The sequence below is a fragment of the Haliotis asinina genome, chromosome 4 (genome assembly GCF_037392515.1).
Source record: "Haliotis asinina isolate JCU_RB_2024 chromosome 4, JCU_Hal_asi_v2, whole genome shotgun sequence".
NCBI lineage: Eukaryota > Metazoa > Mollusca > Gastropoda > Lepetellida > Haliotidae > Haliotis > Haliotis asinina.
Genome location: NC_090283.1, coordinates 73,049,916 through 73,062,855, shown reverse-complemented (window position 1 = coordinate 73,062,855; position 12,940 = coordinate 73,049,916). Strand labels below are relative to the sequence as shown.

The following is a 12,940-nucleotide window of genomic DNA, read 5'->3' as shown; positions in this document are numbered from 1 at the left end:
CGTAGGAAACGGCTGTGTCAGTCACCAGTCCTTGGCATACATCACGTATCATGAAATTTCTATCGTTTGAGCTAGGTGAATTAGATAGAAACTGATTTCTCTTTTGGAACAAACCAGATAAAGGGAAGGTAATGCATGGTCTAGAGGGCGCTGTCAGATACGTCTATAAATGTGACGTCATATGGCGGTAAGCTCATTCTCTGCTGCGACGACCAGTATTGAACATACTGATTTGTTACATTTGAAATAAGTGTTATGTTTATTGGGTTGGTGCAAGAAGGGCTTTATATAAATATTATCAAAATAGAGAGGTGAGCACTGCTGCAGTGTTGTCATACCTACCTTGTAGGTAGAAAAGATGTTACAGTAGCATCTGATATTTTACACTGATGATATGTTTTCTTTTACTTTTAGGATGCAAACTTAGAAAACTGACTTGCAGAAAAGCTGTGACGTTTAATATGATTAAAGGCTTGTAACCGTGGAACACGACGAGGAGGCTTATATCATCACTGATGGCATGTGTTGTACCGTGTACAACTGTAATAAACGCCTCGGCATGTGTCACAGGGGACGTACAAAGATGTTTGATCTTTTTTCTGGTTTGTGCAGGTGATAGAAGGAGAATGTTCTCTTGCAAAACGTAGGAAATAGCTGTGTCAGTCACCAACCCTTGTCATATATCGCATATCTTTACACTGTTCTCTTGCAATACGTATGAAACGACAGTACCAGTCTCCAACCCTTGGCATACATCACATATCTTTACACTGTGCCATTCTTCTTTGCAAATTAGGCAAAATGCAACACGACATGACAAGTAATGGTCACAGTGCCTTGAACCAACAATCTGTATCCATATACTTTATTCAATAAGCACACGACGAGAATGTAGATATAGTTTGTTGGTTTCAGGTCCACTAGTCTCTAGTCACTAGCTGTCGTTCTCATTGAGTATATCCATATTCTTCTCTTTCATCACCAACGAGTTATCCTCTGTGGCAGCCAAATCGTAATGGTCAAGCACGTTGTTGTCGTGATGGGCAGTGGTCTTTCTTCCTAACATGGACAGAAATCCAAATGTCACCGAGGCAAAGAACATCACAGCTGAAAACAGAGACAGGAATAATGTAAATATATAGTATTATATATATCCATAATTAATGTATCGTACTTTTCTTATCATTTATCACCTTCTAAGATGCCAATCAATCAGATCACATCGATACTAAATACGCATTTTAGACGCGTGACAATATGTGTGACGACATTTCGACATGGATTACAACTTTATAGCTATTGTAACCTCAACCAGCTGTAGATTCCGACTTATTCGTAAGCAGTGTTGAACCACTATCACATCGTGAAAATAAGACGTGTTCGCAAAAAGACGAACAAGCGTTATCCTGCCCCCAACGCCGTCATCAACACACGCAAAGACGAGTTGTATGTTCCTGTGAACAAGTCAAGGTAGGGCTTTCACATCCATACAACCTAGTTTCGAAAGCACTACTAACATCGTCACTTTTCTCAACAGGTGCGCATTATTTCAGAAAATATCGTGTACAAACAAATGTTAATTTGGTCACCTTTATGAAATATTTTATATTCAGTGATGTCCACGATGAAACATTTTTCATGTGCTTGAACGGCAAAATATTTCAGTATAAGAAATACTCACATGAGCACACGAAAACATAGCTGAAATTGTTGGTCAGTTCGAATATACTCCCTTAAACAGAAAAAAATATTAAATCAACAATATGCTTTGTTTTGACACTGGTAAACAGTCCAGTGGCGACTAAAATTAGAGCAGGTGCCTTTAACGTAAATAGTTTTCGTTAAAGGGGTATGCACTGAAACATGGGTGGTCAGATTCCGTGATTGGGCGCGAAATATGGGATACGATGTTATATCAACTATGGATTTGTCTAGATGATAAATAGGAACAGAACAAATATACTATTCAAAAAGAGAAACGCATAACCCAGAAATCTGCTGCGAAAATATTATATTTTCAAACAAACACAACTCGTCCATAAATAGGCCCCAGTACACGAATGCTTGCATCAGCCTAGAAGAAGGATTTGTCTATACAACCAAGTGGATAATTTTGGATAACGGTGACGCTGAGCGCCAATGATGGCGACGTAGCATATGCCCGACGTAGGATCTCGTGGCTGTCTAATCTCTCTCAACTTGTTACATGTAGTTTGACTGGATATCCTCCGAAGTCAAGGCACCATAGTGGCAGTACAATCACGCAGATTTAGTACCCGGATGTACTGAAGACGCGGCGTAGTGATTTGACCTTGAACCTCCTTCAACACGAATGCCGATTTCAGAAAGTAATCTGGATTTTATAGCCAGGAAATGCATGCTCTTTTCTGCGCAATTTCAACTGGAAGGTGATTTCTGTTGCGTTGTGGTAATGCCTTTTTATTCCTTGTAACAAAGTTTAAAAAATCAGACACAAGCGAATTACAATATAAACAAGAGTTTATGCAATTAAAAAATAATTATAGTACATACAAATCCTTATTTACAGATGGGTCCAAGGATGGTGGCACAGTTGCTTGTGCCACTGTCATTGGATCCAGAACAATATCTTCTCGATTACCTGATAACAGCTCCTTTTTCACTGCAGAAGCAAACGCAATATTAACGGCTCTTCAATATATTCAAAGACATCCTAATCATGTACAGTATATAATTTTTTCTGACTCTCGTTCTTGCCTTCAGGCAACTAAAAATTTGTCTTGTAAACATCCACTTTTAATTGACATAATTGAATTGTATAATGATCTTGCAACTGGCCAGTGCGACATCGTCTTTTGTTGGTTACCCAGCCATGTAGGTATTTCTGGGAATTCAATGGCCGATCTTGCTGCTAAGGCTGCACTCAACAAATCTGTGACACCACTTCTTATTCCATACAGTGACTATAAAGCTAGCATTAGAACTTACATTCGTGATCTGATGCAAAAGAAGTGGGACACCCAAGTGGGAATAAATAAATTACATGCCATAAAACCTTACATTGGTTACACTCACTTGGTCTGTCAGTCCAGATTTGAAGAGGTCATTATGCAACGATGTCGCATTGGCCATACGCGTTACACCCACAGTTATTTACTAAAAGGCGATGATCCTCCGTTTTGTATCCCTTGTGATGAGAGAACCACGGTCAAGGATATCCTGCTTGACTGTGTTGAATTCTCCATCATAAGGGATAACTATTTCAATGTCAAAACAATGAAGGATCTTTTTAGCACAGTTAGTACTCATTTAATTCTTGGATTTTTAAAAGAAATTGATTTTCTTATTGAATTGTAATTGATATGTTCTGTAGATAGTTGTATTTTAATGATTGGTAGTTTAAATTAGTAACTTAGATTGTTAGTGGCTGTACCCTCAAAGGGGGTTGAAGTATTGTAAAATTATTGTCCTCCTGAGAGGGTACGTAAGTCCAATACTCTCATAGTCAATTTAAATCTACTACTAGTTTTTAATCGTAGAATATTTGTTGTTTTAAGTAATGGCTAAATTTCAGGATAATCGCCAATAGCTGAGGGGATGGTGTAAATCCAGCTAGGGTTCATGCAGGTAGCAGAAGTAATGTAAGTCCCCATGGACCTTAGTATGGTGATCTACCTTCAGTGGTTGGCGATCTATAGCCCCGGTTTTATGTTGTATTGTCTTCTTTAATTCCAATGTTTTAACTTTCAATGCTAGTTTTATGTTCTGTGATACTCTAGTGTTTTTACTGTCATTCGCTGACAGGTTTTACTTTTTCTCTTTTCTCATCTTAACATTACTATAACTTATATTGTTCTCGTCACGATGTGGCTGCAATATTGCCGATGTGACGTTAAATATTAACTCACTCACTCACTTATTCCTTGTAAGATCTCTCATCAAAATCAACATTTTCAGGTAAAGTAGGTTTTTCTCTTGTTCAATTGTGCAAATGATGTTAACACTTTTGTTTTCTGTTACATATTAAGATTGTTTGAGAGGTAAATACTAGATTTTCAAAATACAAATATACAAAATATCTATGTGTTTCTTTCTTCTTCTTTCTTTTGATAGTATATTTATCAAAACAAAATGAAATGGTATTCAACCACCCTAATCAATATAAGGCTTTAAACTGCATTAAAACGTGATTATTCTCATATAATAGGGATCGCCACACTCAATATGATCATCCTGATATATGATTTGTCATCACATACAATAAAATTGTTTTGATCGACTAGTGATTGTTCCATAAAATAATTTGTTTTACCGTAATGGAACATCGTTTACGTACGCTTCGATGACTAAAAAGAAAGCACCGGGCAGTGTAGACAGCAAAAGACCCTGTTGTCTCTTCTGTGATGAAGTGTATTATGCGTGCGTGTGAGTGCGTGTGTGCATTCTGAACTTGATTCTCAGGCTAAACGCCGTTCAGTCCCTCCGACGCGATCTCAACACACACAACGACGCCACACTGAGATGGAAGCAGAACTCAGCGATCCGATTTGTCAAGTGATAGCTACCTGTAGCAAGTACCAGAACAAGTCCTGTGTCTGCAACTAAATTGTATCCGATATACGATTTGCAGCTGTGTTGCATGCCACACGTTTGTACTTCAAGATGCACCATGAGGACGAAACCTTTAATACTATATACACCAATATTTCAGTTACATCCTCGTCTGTCATCTTGATGAGGGAAACTCAAATGTCAACGCCAGGGAATAATCACCCACTATTATCCACGGAAATATATTCAACAGGGCGTAGAAGTCAAAACAGTGATGACAATTGCACGAATGATTCACCAACAAGGCGTTAAGCCGGAACAGACATGGGTGCCTCTCTGACACACAAACACACTATGTCAGGGGCGTACCTACCATTATAAAATAACCAGACTTACATATTTTTTGCTAGGCAGGTTGGACAAGCCCTGAAAACTATCTAAACATAAAGCTTGCAACCCATCGGGTTTACACGAAAACAAATGGCATGCTACGTGCCTGGTTGTCCGGGAGTAAACTATTGGCTGTAATAACCATAGCTGCCTGGAATTCCTAAGGGAGGCAACTCTATACAACAAAATGACGCCTTCACATAACAGAGGATCTGTGCTGTCTGACAACAAACATATACTCTATGCAAACTACATTAGAAAGGAATGCTTTAACTCTACATTCTCACCAATTCGAGAACACTGGCGACTAAGCAACATTCAGTAATCCAATAATATAAGTTTCAGATTTTATTAATTTGGCTTTTACGCCCATTGAATTCCGAATAAAAGAAACTGGCTATGACATTTCTGAATTAGATAAAAGATTATCAATGCTTACCTGCGATGGGTGGTCCGATGAGGAAGCCAATACCCAGGAAGAACATCACAGCACCGTAGGCAATGGCAAAATGTTCTACTCCGGCAATGTCTAAAGCTATTGTGCTCTGCAGGGCAAACACACCACCCGTATAAACACCAAGGAGTGCTCCATAGGTGAGTCGTCCAGCAACTGTTTTAACAAGGAACGGCAAGAGCAGAGATGTAACGGCAGTTATTCCAACAGTGCCAGAATATATCAACTCTGGCCCTACCCTCTTGTCGTTGGATAAAATGCCCAACAGGAGTCTTGATACAAAACTGCCTATTCCTATAGTAGATATACTTAACGATGCTTCCTGCAATGAAGCCCCGTTAAACTTCATGTAATCTGGAAGGAAGAGTATATGCACCGAGTATCCCATTGCAAGAAGAAGAGTACTCAGCATGAAGGCAATAAATGGAAAGTCGGAGAGAATGTTTTTATATGTTGTCATGTCCCCGAAGGCAGCGAAGAAAATGGCCCCCTTCTTGGTACGTCCACTTCGATTTTGAGCTCCTCGTAAGACTTCGTAAGACGATGGCCGCATCATCAGTCCGAATATACAACAGTGTGATGCCAACGCTCCAACCATCAAGAACGCACCCGGAAGTGCATACCATTCGATAAACATTTGAATCAGCGGCGGGTGAACGAATATTCCTAGAGCTGTTCCGCCAACTGCTATTCCTGAAGCCAGAGCCGTGTCTTTAGGAAAGTAGTATCCAATCACTACCAATGAACCAACCTGAGCAAATGCTTGAGCGAGTCCTGCAAGGATAATGCTGATTGATTGAGTGAGTGAGTAAAGAGCATTATACCATAAATATTTCGGTGGCGTGTGATTAATCAAAGCTGGGTCAGGAAAACCAATGACAGATAACGCGAGTAACGGCACAAAGACCCACAGCTGTGTCTGACAACCAGGTCTGAATTCAGGTCCCCTAAAGACCATTCATTAGTGAAGATTGCACTTTTTTCAGTTTTGAATTTAAGCACTGATGATGAAATCGTTCCAAATTTATGAATTTTGTGTCAGATGTAGCATATCACTTCAAGCCACTTACATTTATAAATAGGGGCGGTGGCCTAGTGGTTAAAGCGTTCGCCGAAGACCCAGGTTCGATTCCCCACATGGGTACAATGTGTGAAGCCCAGTTTCTGGTGTCCCCAGTCGTGATATTGCTGAAATATTGCTAAAAGCGGCGTAATACTAAACTCACTCACTCACTCACTCACTCACAGTCATAAATGTATCAATACAAATGAGCACTAAGCAAGCACCAAAGTTTACTTTTGGTCCACATAGGCGAGCACAAATTGTTTTTCATAAGTATGCAAAACATGTAGTGCATACATGTATACTTGTTTATAAAAACTGGATGGTCCGTAATTTATGTGCATATGTCTGCATATGTGAAACATACAGTGTATTAATCGACATGGGTTACCGCTGAGAGGTCAGCATCAGTACTAGAGGTATTTTCATTTGATGCATTTGTTGTAGCAAATTTTGTTCGTTTGTTTTTGTTTGTTTGTTTGTTTGTTTGTTCGTTTGTTTTTGCTTGCTTGCTTTGTGTTTTGCAACACCGCACTCGGCAATAATGGCCCGTAGGTAGGTCACGGTCACTTCGCGAGACCTTAGTACACGTGCTTCCGGTGACTAACAGTGTTTTATACCTTTACGAATGGTAAAGTCAGATGACATTGGCGGATCGGTTACAATCTAACCATCACCAAATTATCCAACTATTACGACTGTCATGAGCCGTAACAGCCAATCATGGTTGTCCGGTCTGGACTTGTGAAGTCATATTTAGCAATCGAGAAATTTGAAAATTGATCTGGTTGTTGAATATACGTGTTGCAGGGCGTTGAGACATCCCACAGATGACATCCATACCTTGTCGAGTTACTTGCGGGCCCCAGCATGGGACTCGGTAATTTTATGGCCTTTACATTGGCGCCCAGCGTGGGTCTGAGCACGTTCATGAATATGAACTTTGAGCAAACCTAAGTATCAATACCCTTGTATGCGGCCTGGGACGTGCCTTGTGTTGACGGTGGAGTATGTAGCAGGGCGTGGAGTCATCCCACAAATGACATCCTTCCCATGTAAGCCTGCTGACGGTGTTATCCTTTTTGATCATGTAGACAAGGCGTTCGACTTGGGATCAGAGGGTCCGTGGTTCGAATCCAAGCACGGATCGTTATGCTTGACACTGGACATTTGGTACCGGACACTGGCCCCCCTCGCACGTCGCAAGATGGCGCGCGCAAAGGGAGCCCGGAACCCGCTTCGCACGGGAAGTAGCTCCTCGCAAGACTAACAGGTTCTGTATCACGGCTGTCTGTAAATTATCGTGTCTCGACCAAAATGTTTATTGATCAATAGCATGAGCACCGATCTACTTGTGTCAACCAAGTAAGTGAACATGCCAACCCGATCTGTAACTGCCTTCTTACAACACGTATGGGATGCTCAAAACCCATTCTGAGCCGGATCTTCAGGGATCTGTTACAGCAACTATGATTCTACATGTGTATACATATTTTTGACACCCATCTACTGACCTTGGGGACACGTGAATGAATTAAATAAAATTTATTGCCATGCAGTTTTTTTTACCTGCAACGAAGGCGTAGCTGACGAATAACACTCTGATGTCCATGACGAAAGCACTGACGCCAAATCCCACAAAGCCAAGAATGCCAGACATAAAGACACATGTTCTACAATTAAATATGTTGGTCACCAGAGCGGCGATAGGACCTGAAACATGGAGTTTGATAAAATGGTAGTCTTTTTGAATGAGAAAGACAAGTGGTACGGTTGCATCTCGATCGAAAAAATCGTTCCAAATCGTAATTACGGTAAGTTTGGAGCAAAAATGTACCGATGACTTGCAATGTAACTCGACAATTAATTCACATAAAATACCCAGTGAAACGCTGATCATAATCAAAATATCAGTCCAGTTCTGTGAGTTTTTCCAGAATTTATGTCTTATAAATATAATAGTTGTTTTAAGAAACTATCATTCAAATATTGACTGTTCATGAGGGAGGTATTTGTCACGAGGGAGGCGTGCAGAGAAAGGAACAGCCAGGTGTGCGAGCAAGGATGGAGACGGCCCAGCACAGGTTAATAAATCAAAAACGTTGTTGGCACTTATGCACGTGCTTCTTGCACACCTGGCTGTCCCTTTCTCTACACTCCTCCCTTGTAACAAATAGTAAATTATGTCAGTATTTAATTAGTGGGTTCGAATCCTGTTTCACACTCATTACGATCTTGGTTTACTAGCGCCATGACTCTAGGTTTCACATTGCGGTGATCTCGACAATGTGCATCGTTTTTAGTGAGAGAGTTCGGTTTTACGCCGCATTCGACAATATTCCACTAATATCACAGACAACAGAAATTGCCTGCACACACCGCTCCAAGGTGGGAAGTCGACCCCGGGTTTTGCATGACGCACAAACGCCTCCCCCACTAGGATGTCCCACCGCCGTCTGCAACTGATGAAGCACGAAGCAGCGTCAGACAGAAATCTCACTCACTCACTCATTAAGGTATCATTATTCCCCCGAAGCCTACCTGCTAATGCAAACATACAGCTGTGCATGGAGCCAATCCAAGCCGTCAACGTGACGTCGTCATGGAAACGGTCCAACAGGGACACATGGAACACCCCTACTGCATAACTCAAGGCGGGGTTAAGAAACTGGGAAAGAAACGCAGCCAGCAAGACCACCCAGGCGTACTTGCTTCTGCGTGTACCTTGGAAGCCTGCAACGGCCGGGTAATCCACGTTCTCGTCCGCCATCTTACCGGAAACCATACGCTAGAGAGTGTTCAGCCTCTTCCGCATGTTCCTGTAAGGAAATATAGCGTTTACATATAAGGAAAGTTTGTACAATGCGAATATACCTGTCGTGATTACTGTGACATAGGATTGGAATCGATATGAGCTATACGTGGGCTATCTGGAGCCGAAACTCACCAAACCAGCTCTTTGTTGTGAACGCCGCAGTCTATGCTCTGTCCGTTTAACAGTGATGTCGAGCTTTGCATCAAGTGTACATCTGTAATAGAAAACTGGACACGTCCTTATTTTTAAACTGCCTGCTTAGGCTTGTTATTGTTGTTACTTGGATGAAGCTACTGTCAATATGTTGCCTAGACTGCTGTTATTACAATGCGCTATCTTTTTTATACAATGCTCGTATGACAAATTTCGGCTTGGTATCGTTTCTTTTGCACGGCAGTTCATATGGACAAGCTAATGCCTCTATCCTTACTTTATTATATTAATACCAGCGGTTGTATGGAGGTCATAGTATCATGTCCCCGGATCCAGCCTAAGTCAGTTTAGGAAGATAGGGAGTTGCTGACTCCAGGTGAATATTGTTATCAATGACTTATCATCAGATTATACACACAAGAATATCCGGGTTAAAATTAGTTTTCAGAAACAAAATAGAACAATGCTTGTCTAGTGAGACGACTAATGGGACTGAGTGGTCAGGCTCGCTGACTTGGCTGACACGTCATTGTATCCCAACTGCGCATGTCGATGCTCATGATGTTGATCATTGTTTACAGACCGCCACCATGCAGCTGGAATATTGCCGAGTGCGACATTACACAAAAATCATCAAAATGGAGAGATACTGGGGGGTATATTTCTCTCAGATATCACTTGCTGCCATGTGGCACTGCCGCTGAGCCGTACGTAACGCTGTACTCTATTCTCGTCTGAAGTGGCACTGAGTGGACTGCTCCTCAGCTATTATGATGCATTAGAATGTGCAGCCCGTGTGATACAGTGACAGCTGTGGCATTTTGAACAGACTGAAGCTGATTCAGAAGATCATTTTAGATTGTGATAAAAGGCTGTTACAGCAGGCATTACAAGCATGTTACATTGAGATACCTTGTTCCTTATGTAGCGAGATATTGAATATTGTGAATGCACAAAGCCATTTAGAAAGTGGGCAAATGTATCATACGATTCCGATTATACTTTCTCAATGAAGTACATATTCTAGTAGCTTTTGAGTTGATTTCCATTCCTGATTCGAACCCACTCTGTCAGAGTCGGGTACCAGCTCACTAACCCACTCAGCAACTGCGTCTTTCTCTGTGGACGACTCAGATGTTGTTCTCAGCATTTTTTTCAAAAACGTTTAGGAAAAGTACATCAGTGTTGCTGGTGGAGACAACATACATTGATACCCATTTCTGCTACACAATATATTACGAGATTGCACACTTCGAAAATAAAAAAACAGCAACCTTATGCAGCTCTCATAATGAACACCCACATACGTGTGTTCTCACAATGAACACTAACGTGCCTGTAAAGCTATAGCAGTGTACTGTAACATACTTGCCCAGCTCTCATGGTAAACAATTACATACTTGTGCAGCTCTCACAATGAACACTTACACACTTACAGCTGTCATAGTGAAAACATGCTGGTTGTGAATGTCCCCAAATATAAACTCACCCACTGGCATGGCTGTCCTCATCACCTTCACGTCCACGACTGTCATGACACCCTGAACACGCCTCTTCAGGCCATCTTCACGGCGCATGAGCTTGGGTCGATTGTCCAACAGAGCGTAGTTAACACGTATGTCAGTGAACGGCCGAATGCAATCTCTGGCGTTCAGTAAAGTCTTCCTGGGTCAGCATTCACAGTCTTGTAAATAAACCCGAGTATACCTTGCCTTCTGGCTTCATTTAGCGTGCAGACACATGTATGCCTCAACACTGCTTTTGGTGTGGTGGTTTATGATTAAAGAGCTATTACATACGCCAATAGCTGTACGTGCGGATGCGAGTTGTATGTATTTAACAGTCGGCTTGGTAATGTAATGGGATCGGTGGTATAGCAACTGCTGCTATATCAACCAGTATGTCGGCAGGTGCGTTGACCAATTAACGTCGACCGAAGCCACGATGAGTGCATAACAACATACGACGAGGGTTCAGTTGACAGCATGAGGGATGTGCGCCAGAAAATATTAAGTCTTTCATCTTGAGTTGTCTTTCTGCCATGTCAGCTAACACGTTGTGACACGTAACCTGTTATCTTTAGCTCGTGACAAACCAAAATTATTTCACTCGGGACATAAACTTGATATGAAAGGGGAAAGAGTTTTGTATCCTATTTATTACCCACGTTCTAAATAGTTACAATATCGTTAAAATAAAGCAATATTTTGCTTTCCTATATGGAACCATGTACCGCGGATTAATACATCATATTGGTGATTGGAATGTCAACCGCTTCACTCCAGGGAAACGTATCCTGCGTAGAGGCAATGTATTTCCTATACGGCGCCAAATCACAAGAAAATAAACACATTAAGACAGAATCAAGTCGTAATGAAAATTTAATTCTTTTCAGTTGAGGATTTGTTTTAAAAAGCAATAATGTAATTCATCAGAACACTTGTGAAGTGTAAATATTTTGAACTTGACTACGTGACCTAAATCACTGTTGGCCTAATCGTCATGTTGAGAAGTGTTCCCTAAGAAGAAGATTCTAGGGAGCATGTAATTAGGAGCGGCAAACTCAACAGCAAAGATGAATGTGAATAACAGCGAACTGTATGCCTCAAATAGTTGAGCTTAATATTCCTCATCGGAGGACGAGTTACTGTAAGTAATTCGGCGACGCTTTGCGCAGGATGACAGCGACGCCTTCTCATGTCGGCATGGAATTCCCACTTGTCGAGATTCGATGTTTATGTTGAAGACTCCGCCGAAAATTGGGTCTGAAAACACAGCCTACAACCTCGAACGAAGACGATTTCAAGCCTATTGTGTTCAGATTCTGGGAAGTCCATTTGACCCCTACATAAGAAACCACGGGAGGCATGGCAGTGACAATATGATTGTGCGGGAGGACGCGAATGGATGCGGCTGACAGTGGCAATGATAGAGATACAAGGGCGCCGCTCTTCTGTTGATGTTGTGTGTTACTGTGCAGTCATGACAACATACACGCAGAAGGTATTCAATCTCTTGATAACATTCACAACTCTTCCAACCAATTGTCCGTCAGTTTTACGGGCGACGCCATATTTGTTTACACTCATGAGAGGCCTACTAGACGTATTTGTTTACGACAGTTATATTTTCGTTTTTATTACTGAAACTTGAGTTATCATAGAATTGAAAATAATGCTAGTAACCACACTAAATGAAATAAATTTTATCTAATTCCATAGAAGTGTTTTCGTTTTACAGGCTCTCAGATGTGAAAACTTGAATGAAAACCATGAATGGAATGAGTGATGAAAGTAGTACAGTAATGTCAAAGTTCACGCATTAGCCAATCAAATCACTCGAAGGTGTTATGACACATATGTGATGCAAGCACACAATGTCAAATGATACATTTTTCTAAATGGCGTTAGAGTGGGACTCGTGTAGATCTTCAGCTACCCATGCTTGCCATGAAAGGCCACATGTGGCAACCACGCCTCTTCCGACAAGCAATGGAACTGATTCGCATATATAGACGATTAAGAGAGGAGCGAGG

General features: G+C 41.2%; 1 protein-coding gene across 1 annotated transcript; it reads right to left on the bottom strand.

Moving 5' to 3' along the window:
• Positions 1 to 240: 240 nt before the first annotated feature.
• LOC137282718 (monocarboxylate transporter 12-like) lies at positions 241 to 11,207 on the bottom strand. Its single transcript, XM_067814506.1, has 7 exons — positions 10,895 to 11,207; positions 9,385 to 9,466; positions 8,979 to 9,256; positions 8,007 to 8,150; positions 5,360 to 6,148; positions 1,682 to 1,732; positions 241 to 1,107 (listed from the first exon to the last, which is right to left on the bottom strand). The coding sequence occupies exons 3-7, from the start codon at positions 9,220 to 9,222 to the stop codon at positions 935 to 937; spliced, it is 1,401 nt and encodes a 466-aa protein (XP_067670607.1). The 5' UTR covers positions 9,223 to 9,256; positions 9,385 to 9,466; positions 10,895 to 11,207; the 3' UTR covers positions 241 to 934.
• Between the last annotated feature and the right edge of the window lie 1,733 nt (positions 11,208 to 12,940).

What these genes read in the sequence shown, in the direction of transcription:
- LOC137282718 (XM_067814506.1), bottom strand. Translation starts at nt 9,222, where the DNA reads ATGGTTTCCGGTAAGATGGCGGACGAGAACGTGGATTACCCGGCCGTT. An exon ending in CTGTATGTTTGCATTAGCAG is followed by an intron (nt 8,151 to 8,978) that starts GTAGGCTTCGGG and finishes TCCATGTTTCAG; the next exon opens with GTCCTATCGCCGCTCTGGTG. An exon ending in CAGCTACGCCTTCGTTGCAG is followed by an intron (nt 6,149 to 8,006) that starts GTAAAAAAAACT and finishes TTATCCTTGCAG; the next exon opens with GACTCGCTCAAGCATTTGCT.